The following is a 16,943-nucleotide window of genomic DNA, read 5'->3' as shown; positions in this document are numbered from 1 at the left end:
TTACAGTAATTTTTGATGAAGATATAACATATCTCATCTCATAGTTTTTATTTCAGTTTTCTCAGTGCACCATTCACAAACTGATTACCATACAAAGTAAAAACAAAAAAACAAAACATGTTTTCATAGGCTTCAATTTATTGATTTTTCATATTTGATCATGCAATACAATCCACTTAGAAGAACATTTTTTTTGCAGGATACTGTCTAACAAAATTATATTATACATATATTAAGTGATATTTTCTGGTCAGCTTCTGCAGGAAACGGTGATCAATGTTTTAAGAGGAGACAGAAATACAACCAACAGTGTACAATCATATGATTAAAGAAAAGATATTCTCTATTATTGTGGTTAAAAATGTTTTACATTTGTGGTTTACAGTAAACACAATAAACAACTCATCAAACCAACACTGTGTTTAGATCATGAAACAGATAAAAATGACTAAACTTTGCAGCTCAGACAAGAAGTACAACCCAGTACATTTTACATATGAATAAACATAATCAGCAGGCTGAAGATTGTCAAGAACAAGATTTTTATTTAATCATAAGGGAGATATGACTTTTTAATGATTGATTCTCTCCACTTTCTTCTTTTGTCACAACTCATGATAGGTTTTAACTTTGACTGTGACAGTCTGTTCAAAACATCATTTGTTTTCTCTCAAACACACAGGCCTCCAGTTACCTTCTTTTTCTAACCTCTGCTGCACTCTTTGCTGTTTCCTGTGGTGTATCTTCATTCTTAGATGTAAAATATCTTCTAACACTTGATATCATCGCTCCCACTGTGTAAAGCACCATAGCTGACCCTAGCCCAGGTACTAATGCTGCACCAAAAAGAAGTGCTAACAACATATTTGGTCTAAAGCCTGCCCATTTCATCAAACGCTTTACAAATATTCTCTCCTTAGCCAGCTTTCTGATCTCTTCCTTTGACATGTTTGGTGATGACTCTCTAATGAGCTCCATCTCTTTTTGTATTTCTCTCTCCACTTCTTGCAGCATGTCATTGGTGTAGCAGCTTCCATTGTTTATCTCCACCATCTTGTCCATGGACTTCAGTAGCTCCTTCACCTGGAACTGGTTGCTCCTGAATTCACTCTCTGGCTTTTCATTCCAGTATTTATTATCGATGATGTGGCACCGGCCTCCACACTTCTTCACCACATCAGTCAAAGGCTTATTTTGGCTAATCAGTTTTTCAACTGTCCATCCTTCAGGGAGTTGGTCACCATGAGTTAAGAGAACTGTTGCATATTTGAAAGCTTCTTCAGAAAAGTACTCACATATTTTGTTGATGACAGCCTGCTCATGCTCTGTATATTTCTCCACTTTAAGCACAATGAGAAAAGCATGAGGCCCAGGAGCGCACTCTGTGATACACCTCACTATCTCACCCTTCAAAACATCCTCAGATGTTTTTGTGTCAAAGAAACCAGGAGTGTCGATCAGTGTGATGCTTCTTCCATTGACAGATCTGGTTTCTGCTTTACATTCACTTGTTTCAGATTCGACAGTGTGGCCAACCTTGAACTGTTCCTCTCTAAATATGGTGTTAACCAGGCTGCTTTTCCCAGCTCCAGTTTTGCCCACAATGACAATTCTTATTGGTTCTGACCCTGAAAGAGAATAATGTCCATCAATAATACTGCACATTTTGTATTTTGGTTGTCTTCATATGAGCTCAATTACAATAAAAATCCTCATGAGTCAAAAAATCACAATGAAAAAGGAAAGTTGTCAGAATTTATAAAATACTGTATTTACATATTAGGAGAATGAAGGATGGTGTCAATACGTAAAAAGAGGCCTACAAGCATATTAACGGATCAGTGTGAAGGGTTTAGTGGTATCTAACCATGAGCTTGTAGATTGTGAAAATTTGTGAAAGGCTGTATCTAGAGCTAGCGTTTGGTTTGTCCCTTCTGGGCTACTGTATAGAAACATGGCGGTGCAACATGGCAGCCTCTGTGGAAAATGGCTCATTCTGAAGTAGCAAAAACTCAGTGATTCCTATACACTAATGAAAATACGCATGAATATGTTCCATTTCTGCCATATTTTTACACACTGGTCCTTTAATAATCAAGAACATTTCTCATATCTAATCTCTACAGTAAGAGGCCTCCATGATGAGTGTCAGTTCAAGAGGTCAAAAAAAGTCATCTTAATCATAATCTTTGTGAGGATAACTTTTAAATGTTTTAATAGCCACACTGAATAGAAATCCTTACCTCCATTAAGGAATATTGAGCATGACTGAAAGTAAAACACTGATACTTATGGATGATATTCATAGATTTTTGACAGAAATGACTCTACCTACAAAGATGAACACTCACAAACACTAAATCTGTGTATATTTTGTTTCTAGAGATTTATTTCTACCTCCGACCAACACATTTACCCATCTGCCACAGAGTCTAGTTGAAACTAGGGATGAAAAATTCAGGCATGCAGACAAAAGAGAGATGAAATACAGTGAGCAGTGTTAATAAAAGTATAATAAAGGTAAGAAATAATCTTAACTTACCCTCCATGTTCTTAAAAGAGAAATTAGTGAGGAGTCACTGGATGTACTGACAGTCCTGTGTGTCTCTTGTCCTGTGCTCTGACGCAGTTTTTATTCCAGTTTCACTTTCACTTTCTATTTTAGGAGTGAGGGGATTTGGGAGTCTTAACAAGAGTTAACAGTCTGCCATCAGACATTCAAACATAACATGAATGAAGACCAATGATTTTAATTTTAAATGATTTTATATATTTTAATCCCTCTAACATGACACGCTCACCTCCAACTCCCCTGTCTTGATTTTCATCCATTCTCATCTGGTCACCCTACATGAGACTAACATCAGACGTCCAAACATTACATCAACTGTTAGCAGGCATTTTCTCAAAGCATTTCACAGTTTGTGTTCTCATTTACTGCAAAGATGGAGGGATGATCTGTAGGTCTGCAGGTCAGTCCACCAATTTGGTCCAAACTCAATATTTCAACAACTTCCAGATGGATTTCCATGAAATTTGGCAATCACTGAGTTTTACATCTAGTTCCACTGTGAGATTGATCTCTCGTTTGGTGTCAATTCCTGGATGAGTTACCATGAAATTTGGTAACGATATCAATGTTGCCAAGAAAATAAACACTAATGACTTTGATGATCCTCTGACTTTTAATAAAGCGCCATCATCAGGTTGAAATTCAAATGTGTAACAGTTTGCTTTACAACCAAATACCTGCAAATCTAATGACATTTGACCAATGACATCAGCTTCAACTGTATTTTATGTTTTGTACTAACTATCAAATGCTAACACACTAAATTAAGATAAATGAAGGTGTTAAGATTACATTCATCATTGTGAGGATGTTATCATGCTGACATTAGCTGAGCCTCCATACAGCCTCACAGAGCTGCTAGCGGGGCTGTACACTCTTATATTATTTCACTCTGTACAATAATTTTTGATGAACATATTTCAGTTTTTATTTCAGTTATCTCAGTGCACCATTCACAAACTGATTATCATACAAAGTAAAAAAACAAAACAAAACAAAACATGTTTTCATAGGCTTTAATTGATTGATTTTTCATATTTGATCATGCAATACAATCCACTTAGAAGAACATTTTTTTTGCAGGATACTGTCTAACAAAATTACATTATACATATATTAAGTGATATTTTCTGGTCAGCTTCTGCAGGAAACAGTGATCAATATGTTAAGAGGAGACAGAAATACAACCAACAGTGTACAATCATATGATTAAAGAAAAGATATTCACTATTACTGTTGTTAAAAATGTTTTACATTTGTGGTTTACAGTAAACACAATAAACAACTCATCAAACCAACACTGTGTTTAGGTCATGAAACAGATAAAAATGACTAAACTTTGCAGCTCAGACAAGAAGTACAACCCAGTACATTTTACATATGAATAAACATAATCAGCAGGCTGAAGCTTGTCAAGAACAAGATTTTTATTTAATCATAAGGGAGATATGACTTTTTAATGATTGATTCTCTCCACTTTCTTCAATCGTCACGATTTAATATAGGTATTAACTTTGACTGTGATAGTCTGTTCAAAACATCATTTGCTTTCTCTTAAACAGACAGGCCTCCAGTTACCTTCTCTCTTTAAACTCTGCTGCTCTCTTTCCTGCTTCCTGTGGTGTGTCTTCTACTGACGTTTTGTAAAAAAATTTACAAAATCTGAGACCACTGTGTTAAGTGCAGCAGGTGGCCCTGATGCTGCTGCACCAAAAAGAAGTGCTAACAACATATCTGTTCTAAAACCTGCCCATTTCATCAAATGCCTCTCAAATATTCTCTCCCTAGCCAGCTTTCTGATCTCTTCCTTTGACATGTTTGGTGATGACTTTCTAATCAGCTCCATCTCTTCTTGTATTTCTCTCTCCACTTCTTGCAGCATGTAATTGGTGTAGCAGCTTCCATTGTTTATCTCCATCATCTTGTCTATGGACTTCAGTAGCTCCTTCACCTGGAACTGGTTGCTCCTGAATTTATTCTTTGGCTTTTCATTCCAGTATTTATTATCGATGATGTGGCACCGGCCTCCACACTTATCCACCAGATCAGTCAAAGGCTTATTTTGGCTAATCAGTTTTTCAACTGTCAGTCCGTCAGGGAGTTGGTCACCATGAGTAAGGAGAACTGTTGCATATTTGAAAGCTTCCTCAGAAAAGCACTGGCGTATTTTGTCGATGACAGCCTGCTCATGCTCTGTGAAATTCTCCACTTTAAGCACAATGAGAAAAGCATGAGGCCCAAGAGCACACTCTGTGATACACCTCACTATCTCACACTTCAAAACATCTGAGGATGTTTTTGTGTCAAAGAAACCAGGAGTGTCGATCAGTGTGATGCTTCTTCCTTTGACAGATCCAGTTTCTGCTTTACATTCACTTGTTTCAGATTTGAGAGTGTGGCCAACCTTGAACCGTTCCTCTCTAAATATGGTATTAGCCAGGCTGCTTTTCCCAGATCCAGTTTTGCCCACAATGACAATTCTTATTGGCTCTGACCCTGAAAGAGAATAATGTCCATCAATAATACTGCACATTTTGTATTTTGGTTGATATGAGCTCAATTACAATAAAAATCCTCATGAGTCAAAAAATCACAATGAAAAAGGAAAGTTGTCAGAACTTATAAAATATTGTATTAACATATTAAGAGAATGAAGGATGGTGTCAATACGTAAAAAGAGGCTCACAGGCATATTAAAGGCCAGTGTGAAGATTTTAGTGGCCTCCAACGATGAGTGTGTAGATTGTGATTCTGTGAGGCAAGTCCAGGTGTGCCTTTGGATTTTTGACAACCATACATTATAATCGCAGCATAAAAGTATACAAAAGTTAAATAAATTACTATATCAGTATTATATATGCACTTATTTCTCAATTCAGAGGCAACAACCTTCAGTCAAAATGAAACTTAGTTTTCACCATTTGTGCAGTTGCCTGATGGTGGGAATTAGTGTGTGTGAGATTGGCTAGTATTTATTGTCTCCATTGGTTAGATTGGTTATCGGGTATTTTGCATGGATATGAATACAAGTGTGCCCTGAGATTTTGGCTTGTCCTTTGATGTGTCTTAGGCAGAAAAGTTAAAAAAAATACTGATTTTGAGACTGTGTTTTTAAAGTCTACAGCCTGTCATGCTGTTGCATGGCTCTGTGTGCAGCTAAAACACAAAGAGCTGAAACTGTCAGCCAACCACAAGTTTCACTCTCTCAGCAGTGCATATTGTCAGGAGGATTTTTTTTAATAAGTGTGCCAAGTAATCTAAAAATATTTTTATGATTCTCCTTGTTTTTTAATTCCTCATTGAAATGTTGTCCCTTATGTGTGTATTTTTGGTTTTTTCTGTCAGTTTTGTTCTGTTATTGTGATGCACACTGATTTGGTTCATGTGCATTATATATATAGCCCACCAGTGGCAGACTAGTGAAAGAAAGGGCATCATCTGCATATGATGTACGAAACATCTGTAGTTGAAAAAAACACACATTGAACTATCAAATATTAATAATATAATAACAATTTTAGGCACAACAAATGTTCTATCTTCTGTATATGGCAATAATAGTATTTCATCATGTTTTCTCCCTGAGAATGCCACTCAAGTCAAGTTTTGTCGACCACAGAGGCATCCAAGAGAGCAGTTTTGCAGAGACAATTCAATCAGTTTATGGACTTTGGATTACAGCACAATTAAACAAATGCTTTTGCTCTTTGCACATGGTAATTACAGTGTGATTTAACTTTTATAGGCTCTGCATATCAGCACTGATAACACCATTATTCCCTCACATCAGTTTTGTTTTCCCAGTAAATGCTGGACTACTGCAGAGACAATTTAGCCAACTAGTCTATGGTCTTTAGATTGCCTTTGTCCTGTATACATGGCAGCCATGTTTTGCTTTATGGTTTTTGTTTTATCATACAATTCTTAAATGCCCAATTGTTACTCCCTTGTTCACCATATTCGTAGTATCTTCCACTGTACCTACATTTATGTGCCAGAAGGAACCGATGAATATTTTACTGGTACTTGATTCATACCACAGAATTACACTATAAATCATGAGCTGTATTATAAAGTGAAGCAGATACATGACAGCTATGTACGTTTATCAGCTCCTTGCTGTTAGAAATGATTTTCAAAAAATCAGCTATTATTTAAATTTCAGCATCTTGCAACATAAAGTGCAGTGTACAGCCCTGACAGATGTAACAGAAAGAAATGAACTTACCGCCCATATTGTCAAAAGTGAAGTTACCAGAGAGCGACAACCAGTTGGAATGACAAGACTGCCAGAGCGTTTGTGAATATGTTTCCTGTATCTACTCGACAGCTTCGACAGCATTTCCACTCCCTTACTTGTTGCACAGAGGACAAAGTCCAAATAAAGTCAAATTGTAGGCATTGTCATGCACATCCATTTTGCATGCCTCACTTCACTGAACAGAAATATAACACGATTTGTGAGGTAATATGTGAGGTTAAGTGAGATGTCATATACTGCACCAATCAGAATTTAGCAATATTTGTCTGATGAATCAAAGTCTGATTTCGGGACTGTTTGTTTCATAGATGATCAAACCAGACAGGAGTGGCTGCAGCAGACGTTCCTGACTGCTTCTAATGCCCACCAGCTGCTGCTGCTGATGCAGTCTTTGTCAAACCAAGCAAATCTCCCTCTTGACATTTTCCTGATCACAATCAATAATAGGTTGTTTTACATGTACTTGTCAGGAACACTCTTGATAATTTAGACATCCCTGTTCATAAACTCTCTAATGTGCATGTCTGGTACTCCTTTTAAAGGTCCAGTGTGTAAGGATTTACTGGCAGAAGTTGAATACAAAATTCATAAGTATGTTTTCATTAGTGTATAATCACCTAATTGTGTGTCTAAGAATTAGCTATTTATATCTACAGAGGACAGACTTCTCTTCCATAGACACCACCATGTTTCTACAGTATCCCAGCATGGACAAACCAAACACTGGCTCTTGATGTTGTCTAGTAACATTCTTCACTAGTTTCATGGCCACTGTAGGTTCTCCTATACGCCTGTAAGGGAAGATAAGGTGTTTGAAATTTGCAAGTTCACCACTAGATGCCACTAAATTCTCCACACTGGTTCTTTAAAGAATAAGCTTTAAGGGATTTTGAATTGAGTTTGTAGTAATTTGCCTTGATCTGTTAGTGTTTTTCTGCAACTTGTGTGTTTTAATGGGTTAGTTTGAACAGTCTGGTACTTTTGAAGGGAGTGATATTTGGTTTATATGTCTATAATGCTATAAAAAAGGCTATAAGAAAGTAGTGCAAACATTCTAAATATAAAATACACTTAAAGGTAGAATCTGGAACATTTATCTAAAAAAAATGTATGGGCTCATATTTCATAGTTTTGTTGGTGACCCTGTCCACAACAATACATTGTTCAGCTTCCTACACTGGTTCTCCTGCTGCTTCTCCAATCTACCACTGTATCTGCTGTAGGTAATACACTGACTATCAATAAGTGCCTCATACAACAACACTTTAAAAAATAAAAAGTATCCCTTTAACTCCACAATGTCACAGAAAAAAAAACATTTTTGCCACCCACTTTATTTCCTTAGTGATTACAAGGTGAAACAGGGAGAAACAAAGGCATGTTGTTTTTTTAACTACAGTATGAAAGCTTCAGCACACGGTGTAAATCACAATCACAGCACAAAACACATTCTATCAGCGGTGCTTTAAAAATATAATATTTATTGGTTTAACTAAAAGCTTGCTTTAAGTATTTCTTTCAAATGTTTCAATGCTGATACTTTATCAAGACAAAAGGAAAGTTTATTAACAAAAGATAATAAAAAATATATTGAGCAAATCTCTGTTAAGTTGTGATGAGAGTGTCGAAGTATTGTAAAAGAAGCTTCCCCATCACCGAACAGAGTGCCTGTGTGTCTCAGATACAGCAAATACATTTCTGCACACTTTAAAAAGTCTCTTCTGCTGTTCACCTGTGTTCCAGTGTGATGACTTCATTTTATTTTAACAGCACGACAAGCTGACTTTGTTTCGGTCACACCATTGTGTTTAACATTTGAGCACAGGCCACTTCACATTAAAGGTTAAATACTGTCATTGCAGATATCTGGGCATATATAAACATAGATACTGTGAGTTTTTGTTTGACTTTTCTTGTATCAACAGGACATTTCATTTCAGCATTTTGCAATTGACACTTCCCGCCTTTTTTGGAACCTTGGCCAGCTTTCTCCTTCCCTGTAAATATGTCACATGTTTAGTTCATCTATATTGAAAAGAAAACCAAGATGGTTAACAGATGGTTGAAAGATGTTGCGGGGGGACTGGTAAAAGTGATGTGAAGTAGCCTATATTCACCTCTCAAATTAGTTTATGTTAGCAAAACACTAGCTACCTAGCTAGATAATAAGCAAAAATCATTAACTAGCTAATAGACTAATGTAAGCAAAATGCTAACTAACTAGCTAGATAGTCACATAAATCATTAGCTACTTAGTTAAGCTACACGTGAAAGCTAATGTTACCAAAACACTAGCTAATTAGCTGGATAATCTGCATCAATCTTTAGCTATCTAGCTAGCTAGCATTTTGCTAATATTAGCTGAGTAAGATGTGACTTGTCACTTTTATAGTTCTCCCAGGAACATCTTTACACCATCTTCAAAATTTTGTTTGCTTTACAGCATAACTAACCTTGCACATAGCATATCTATGTACAAGAAACAGGAAATGAGAAAGTTAGCTGAGGTTCGACTGGATGCTGAGTTTGCACAAATGTTATTGGAGTACAGTGCAAAAAAGGGTGGGACTTAGGTTGGGTCAATTTTACACCAAAAGCGAAGAGTTGTGTATTTTTTGTCAGAAGGTCAACATCAGCTACATGATTCTGCAAAGCCACTCAAGCACTTATCCCCTTTATTTCTGTTCTTTATCACTTAGTATGTCTCCTTTCTTCGTCTCTCTCCTCCTCAGGCAGTGACAAACACTAGTCTGGCAGTATAGGCCAGGTCAGCGAGGTAAAGCAGGAAGTTGAGAGCAGTGAGCACCGCCACAGCGATCAGATTTGATGAATTGTAATTTCCATGACGGTAATGTTTGTCAAACTGGAACACGGGCCAGATGATGGTCGCGGTCAAGTACATAATAACTGCCAGGAGCCCGTAAGCTGAGAGGAACTTGGAGAAGGGGATGGGGAGACAGCCGGTGCACTCGCCCACGCACAGCACCACCACAGCCATGGAGAGGATGAAGCAGATGCAGTATACAGCCATGCACCACTCCAGCGCTGGATACTGGTTATACGATACAGGTTTGCTGACCAGGATGAAGATAATACAGGCAACAAAGGTCTGGCACACCTTCAGCAGGCCTGGAGCTGTAGCCATGTAACCCGCCACCTCTCCTGGTCTCGCTTTAGTCAGGCTCACCTCCCCCATGTAGGCCACCGCTGCCAGGCAGGAGAAGACAGTAGAGACGATGCGATAGGTGCGAACCTCGCCATACATCGGCTGGTCCTTGATGAAGAAAAGTGGGAAGATGACAGAGGCAGAGAGGCAGAAGAGGGCGGCGTAGCAGGCAATTGTGATGGGGAAGTTGGTCCAGGACACTGGGGTTCGGGCCTGGAGGCCGCACTGCTCCACCAGAACCACCAACAGGGTGCAGGCGAAGCTGAACACCCAGCAGAAGATGCACCAGTCAGCCATGCCTCCATGGTCCAGATTGGCTCCATGTGCCGTGAGACTGAACGCCACGCAGGTGAACAGCAAGGCAGCCACACGCACCCATAGCAACTGGGAGGTGGGAAACACGATCAGTGGCATGATGGGAAATAACAATCAGTCCAGGGATGAAAGTGGCTTCTGTAGTCCAGTGAGGGTTAATACTGAGATTTTGTGCTGGCTGCTTGTCACACAGTCTGTTGATGTTTGTCACATATTCTGCAGAAAGATGACAAAAGAAGAGAGTAATCAGAATACACTGAAGCAAAGTCTGGTGAGATGATAAGATTTGAAATGTGTAGATATAACTTGCAAGCAAGGTAGTACCAGAGTATATCAGTGAAATATAAACATCCTATGGTGCTGTAGTGCTTATAAATACTGTAGCCCTGACATTTTATAATAACCATCATTAATAAATGGTTAATTAATGGTTATGGTCATTTTACTTTGGACAAACATAAAGGTAATGTTTATAGATGCCCTACACAGTATTTTTTTTTATCTACATCCAAAGAATCATAAACAACAGATGCAACTTTACAATAATATCCACATAATGTTCATAGACAATACATTCTCATTCTCTCAACGTCAAAACAAAGGCACAAAACTACTTAAGTAGGTTTAAGGAAAGATCATGCTTTGGATTAACATTAAAATGTAACTTTAGTAATTTAACATATATAAAATATAAGTTACATACATAAGTACGAAAGGTATTATAATAATCAGTTGCAACTTTATAACAGTCATCCAAATGTTCATAGATGTTCACAAACTAATTTTGACCATTAACGATGATACAAACTCACTACGATATAATGTATATTTTATAAACTAATTATTTTCTACTACATACAAACGTCTTTGCAGCTGAAATCTCCAAAACTCAGCAACTCACACCAAAACTATCTAGAGGCATTCATAGTTAGGGGGAAAATATTTATTTTTGAATTGTACCTGTAAATAAATATTAAACATGTTCTGTTTTCTTATAAATGCTATAGTCCTTAACTTAATGAAGCATCCTTTATGTATGAACAGTCCATAACAAAGAAATTATCAGTTTTACAGGGTCCAGTTTTAATTGCAGTCATCACTGTTACTGTCAAAAACATGCAAAGGGTGTCATGTTTTTTTTGTTGTTTTTTTTGCATAGTTTTCTAAAGCTCACCTTATCGCAAATGCCCAAATTAATGATCATCTTATTTTATGACAAACAAAACTGTAATGCTAAATGGCAAGACACCAAAGCTGATAATTTAACAATTAATAGTTTTCAGTTGTAGGTTTTAGGTTTTATTATTGTACTCTTAGTATTTTCTCACCCTGTCTTTCATGTATGTGGAATGTTTTTGATGAATGTTGCATGGGTTGCAGCAATGTCTCAAACTTAAGCTGTGTAAAGCTGATGAACATGTTAGGAACCACGGCTGGCTGTTCAAGCTGTGACCTGTGCAGGGTACAGGAAGTGTAAGCTTGCCTGTTAAAGCTTGAAGGAGCTGGAAAGTCCCTCAGTCTAAAACGGAAGCACCTTTTGTAGCTCCAGGGAGTAAACAGTTTGATAATGGTGCCCTCTAGTGTTTAAATTGTGCTTGTGTTTTTAGTTCAAAGCCTTACAATCAGACATCTTCTACCAGAGTGATACTCAACTTGTGGCCCATGTGCCAAATCTGGCACCTGATGTCCCTCCAACCATTTTCTAATTCACGCTGAAAATAAGCTGTTTTTCCCAGGAAGAAGGGACAGATTGTCAGTTTTGTATGATGGGGTAAATTAGTCTGTTTGTAACTTTGAGCAATAACCTTTCAGGCTGTGCAAAGTGCAGAAGCAGGCAGTGAGCTGCGCAGGAGAGGAAAACTATTAACTGAAGAGACACAGACATTACACAGAAGTGTATTGTTGTTATATGTTATATATGCATTGCTGAATGCAGTACAATATTTGATTAATCTGCCAATCCTTGTACCAAGTTAATTTAGTTAATCCAGTCGCCCCTGAGCAAAGTAAATTGAGTATCCCTGATCTAGACCCTTGAAACTGATAGATAACTTTTATTTAATCAGATAATCTCATTGAGATAAAGATTTAGTCAGATGTAACAGGAGCACAGAGCCTCAGAGACATCCACAGTTTATTGCTAATTAGAAATCGTTTATTCAAAGTTAAAGGTTTAAAGGGTGGGTCCATTTCTTTATTTCTTTATTTCTTTATTTTTTTTAGGTATTTGTATCTCTCTGTATTTTCCCTGCAGTGTTCCTTATCCAAACACTCAACTTTTGGTACTATGTTTTAGCATCAAAATGCTCTTATCCTTCTAAACATTTTCTAACATGACCTGAGTTAAACAGGCCTGAAATTTGATTTGCTGAGCATTAGATTTAAATTTGAGAAGTGATATAGTGAGGCAGGTGTTGCAATAAGGCTGGGCTTATAAATATATGAATAACATCGACAATATTGACAATATTGTAGAGATGACTGTTGGTGCTTTCACTAAATATTAACTTAATTAAGAGATGTTTGATAAATAATTAATAACTGGGTAAAGACAAATAATAGAAAGGCTAGAACAGTCTCGTAAATTCAGAAAATGACTTTAAATAATGGCATATTACAGTAATAAAGCCTTCAAAACCAGGAAAAGTCAACACTTATGCGATATCACAGTGTAATTATCCAATATCTAAGATGATATCCAGTCTCCTATCACAATAAAATATGTTGTTAGGGAGGAACAGCTGCCTGTTTCCAATAATAAACTGTGATGGCTATAATATTTATCTTCTGTGATAAAATGCAGAGCACAACCCTTCACCTAACCCCGTGCATGAGAATAAAGGATCTTTCCATAGAGACAGAGTAACACAGATATAGCACAGACATGACAGTTGATTGTACAATCATTTTCCAGACCTGAAGACAGAAATGTTTCATTCAAATTTCAGTGATCCATTTTTATCTTTAGTTTCTGTGCCAGTTGTCCAGTTGTTCCACATGGTGTTTAAAGGTGAGACTGAGCCAAATTCCCACGCATTTACAAGATAAGGTGAAATAAGGGAAAAGTCCAAAAAAAACTCTACATGGTTAAAAAAAAGGGGGAGGAGAAGATAGGGGAGGGATTTCCACAGGTTTAATGCACTTTGGGAGGAGGAGGAGGAGGCTTCTGACTAATTCTGTCTGCTTTCACAAAATATACTGAAGTGGGGCAATGTACCTTTGGTCACAGGGACTGTGTTTCCCTGCCAAATTTGATCAAAACCTGAAGAATCTTGTGCTTTTTATTTATTTTGGTGTCAGACAATATAATAATAATAGTATGGCATTAAAAAGATGTAATCTGATAATTCTCAGGGACCAGTTGCACCAAAAGTGCTTAAACCAGGTCTTAAGGTAAGTTGGTCATAACTCTGCGAAGGTGGCAAAAGCAAACACATTCTGCAACCAAGTAAAAGTACATTGTCTTATGTCTGTGCATGTTATGCGTGATATGCACTAAGAAATAAACCAAGGGATTGCATTTTCTATACGTTATTGTCCCATCCATTCAGGTTGAAATCAGTGTTGATGTTGGGAAGGCTTCACTCATTTCTGGACGTACAGTTGTTACATATTACCCACGGTTTGCTGCTCCTCTACATGTCTGGGGATGTTCATGTTTTTTCCAGCGCAAACCCTGAAAAGTGCAGTTTAATTGAATCTTTTATCCATCAACTCTAATACCACATACTTCCTGTTCTGCGTAATGAGACTTATACACAGGAAGCAGCTCTGGGGAGCAAATGGCACGTCCACAGGAACCTGAGCTCGCAAAGCAAACCAAATGAGCACTTAATCATTTTCTCAGACATAACAGGAATCGAGCCTGGAGTTTAAGACTTAGAGATGCAGCTCTTTTCAGCTGAAATCTCAGTTATTCAAAAAAAATATCTCTTGTTATCGCATTATCTTTTAAGATTCTGCTGAAATCTGTGAGTTTAAATGTACTGATCATGCTTAGTCATTTAGTTTCTTTGCTGAGGGAGACTAATGTTGGTTAATATCTGAGCTGAAAGAGAAAACCAAGTCTTTCGAAGCATACTGAGAGAGAGATGTGGTTGTGGTGTGTGTGGCCTCTTCTTACCCCGGCTGCTGACAGGAAACCAGAGGGTTAGGGTTTGGTTTGCTTTTTAAAGTTGATAGTATGCATACCAAGCATGCCTACAGGTTGGCTCTTAAAATAAGCAAACCTGGGTGCTACTGTATATCAACATCAATGCATATGGCTTAAATGTTACACTTGATCACAGAAAAAAAGGCTTTTAAAACTGAAATCTTCATACATTCTGTATGACTCAGAATTTTTAACGCAGGAACAGTAGCGTTACAGTGAAACCAGGAAAGATCATTTTGCTTTTAAATGCATATTCAGTCAAAAAGACACACTATACGTGGCATACTAAGCAAGCAATAAGGAGGTTTTTCGTCCCAAATAGCGGACATACCGCGCCCAGAGTTGAGCCATTGCAATCAGCTCCTAACTGTACCAAAAATAGACCCTGATAAACGCTAGCTGGTAACTTCTAAACGAGCTCTTTTATGAAAAGAAATACGAATCTGAATATTGGTCTTACCGGTTTCTAGTCTCAGAAGTGTCTTTCATGCTGCAGTTATAAGTTTAAAGTTCCTGGTAGACGGTGCGTACTCGGCGGCGCATCCCCCCTCTCTCTCATCCACCGATACCTCACAGCAGAGAGGATCCCACGCCCCGCACAGGCCATATTTGGTAAAGTGTTGAAAGCCTCTCCAGCCTCGGTAAGCTCATAGCAATTCCTCTACTCAAGTCTTTCATATTACGTCAGTTTAAAAAAAGATACGCGCCGTGCGTCGGTGTCAAATTCCCGTCACGCTGGGATACTGAATGCATATAGGAAACATACCTTTGCCAAAGTTTTGTATCTTTTTTTGTACTTTCCCTGCAACTGCTTGTACTTGTGTCTCATACAGAAAAGGAAAAAATACAATTAAACAAATATATTAAAATACAAATGGAAGAGTTATAGTGGAAGTTATGGAAGAGTTAGACTGAATGAACTTTTCTTAGGTGGAGCTGTGAGCCCCAGATGAAATGGCTATTCAGAAGGCTAATGTTTTGGCATGGAGCAATTTTTCAGGTTTTTTCAAACCACATTTGATGAAAATCAGTTCAGAATTAAGGGCGTTACAATGAATCTATCATGAAGTCTACATCTCTCATGCGTTTACTAGCTGACTTTACGCACTGATATAGCGACTGTGCAGAGGCATAGTAGAGATGACTGCAAAGTTAACAAAACAGGGATTTATTTATCTTATATTATATGTAATTAATGTGCTGAATCTCTGGTTTGAAATGGAACAAACCTTTTCTATGAGTGTCTGTTTTTGTGCCATGACAAAGGCCAAAATGTGACAATACACTACTACAAGAGACTAGTATAAACCTTGTTTTTAGCCTAGCAGTTGTTGATGACTTAAAGCCAGTTAAGAACAGTGAGGAGTCAGCAGACAGGTTTAGGTTTTGCAATGTAAAAATTGTGAATCACTGTAACCATGAGAGGTCCTTGAGCATATACAGTCATAAATGTGGGCAAAAAAATATTTGGCTGATTCATCCAGTAGTAAGGTTAGCTAACGACAAACTCCTGCTAATGATAATAAATTAGTAGTGGTAATGATTTATTGTTATATCTCTATGCAGCTCTGCAAAAATCAGGCGTGATTTGAACTGCAGCACATTTTCAGTCGATATAGACTTATGAATGTAAAAAAAAAAAAAATCTGACAAAAAGGCAGAAAAATGCGTTGGAAAGAGCTTTAATCGAAATTGCCATTGTTATCATTGCTTTTATAGGTGTATTACATTCTGCTCTATTTAGATGACTGAGTTATTGTTGAAAAATATTTAGCCCAGAAAGAAGATGTTGAATAGTTTTAACAGGGGGTTGGTAAACTTTACTTTAGTGTCAAAAGAGCCATAATTTGAATTTAGTTCATAGGCAGGTAGAATCATTTTACTGTTTGTTACACTGTGAGGGATTTTCTGTCAGTTTGTATATTTTTGCTTAAACGAAACAGCTTAATTTTCTTTTATATATTAAATAGAAATGTGGTATTTTTATTTTATTTTATTTTTTTTTTTACAGTTCTATTGAAATAAGGATTTAATTTGTTATTTCTCTCTTTTGGCCACACAATTTCCCAACTGTTGAGCTGGGCATACAGGTGTTTGTGAATGTTGTTAAATGTCAATTTCATATTAATGTTCATTTGCAGTAATGTAATTACACTGTTAAGTTGTCTAGAAAGTCAACAAAGCTCATTATTCAAAATGTAACTTGTCCTACAAGTATCCATCCTGCATAGAGATTTGAAGACAGCGTTAAATAAAGACAACAGTGTTTTTGTCATTTTCACCTAACTTTTTAGTGTTTTTGAAATAATATCTGCACAAGTGTTGACTGTAAGCACTATGAAAGAGTTCACATTAAAGGTTAGAGTTATATTTTACTCTACAGGGTAAAAGGTAATAGAGTACTCTATAGGGTAAAGTCTTTTTTAGCATTTTAACTCCCACAGAGTTCAGTTTTACCTCCAGAATAGTGTAAAAA

General features: G+C 37.2%; 2 protein-coding genes across 2 annotated transcripts; both read right to left on the bottom strand.

The window, feature by feature from the left end:
- Positions 1 to 120: 120 nt before the first annotated feature.
- Positions 121 to 6,935, bottom strand: LOC146305877 (GTPase IMAP family member 8-like). The gene is made up of 4 exons (XM_084713147.1): positions 6,801 to 6,935; positions 4,211 to 5,068; positions 2,543 to 2,552; positions 121 to 1,681 (listed from the first exon to the last, which is right to left on the bottom strand). Exons 1-4 carry the CDS (start codon positions 6,805 to 6,807, stop codon positions 691 to 693), a joined length of 1,866 nt encoding a protein of 621 aa, XP_084569273.1. The 5' UTR covers positions 6,808 to 6,935; the 3' UTR covers positions 121 to 690.
- Positions 6,936 to 8,151: 1,216 nt separating this feature from the next.
- myadma (myeloid associated differentiation marker a) lies at positions 8,152 to 15,066 on the bottom strand. Its single transcript, XM_084712698.1, has 2 exons — positions 14,928 to 15,066; positions 8,152 to 10,530 (listed from the first exon to the last, which is right to left on the bottom strand). Exon 2 carries the CDS (start codon positions 10,411 to 10,413, stop codon positions 9,562 to 9,564), a length of 852 nt encoding a protein of 283 aa, XP_084568824.1. The 5' UTR covers positions 10,414 to 10,530; positions 14,928 to 15,066; the 3' UTR covers positions 8,152 to 9,561.
- Between the last annotated feature and the right edge of the window lie 1,877 nt (positions 15,067 to 16,943).

Source organism: Lutjanus erythropterus, chromosome 23 (assembly GCF_056507025.1).
Source record: "Lutjanus erythropterus isolate fLutEry1 chromosome 23, fLutEry1.hap2, whole genome shotgun sequence".
Lineage (NCBI taxonomy): Eukaryota > Metazoa > Chordata > Actinopteri > Lutjaniformes > Lutjanidae > Lutjanus > Lutjanus erythropterus.
Note: the sequence above shows the minus strand (reverse complement) of the source record. Positions and strands in the feature narration are given on the sequence as shown.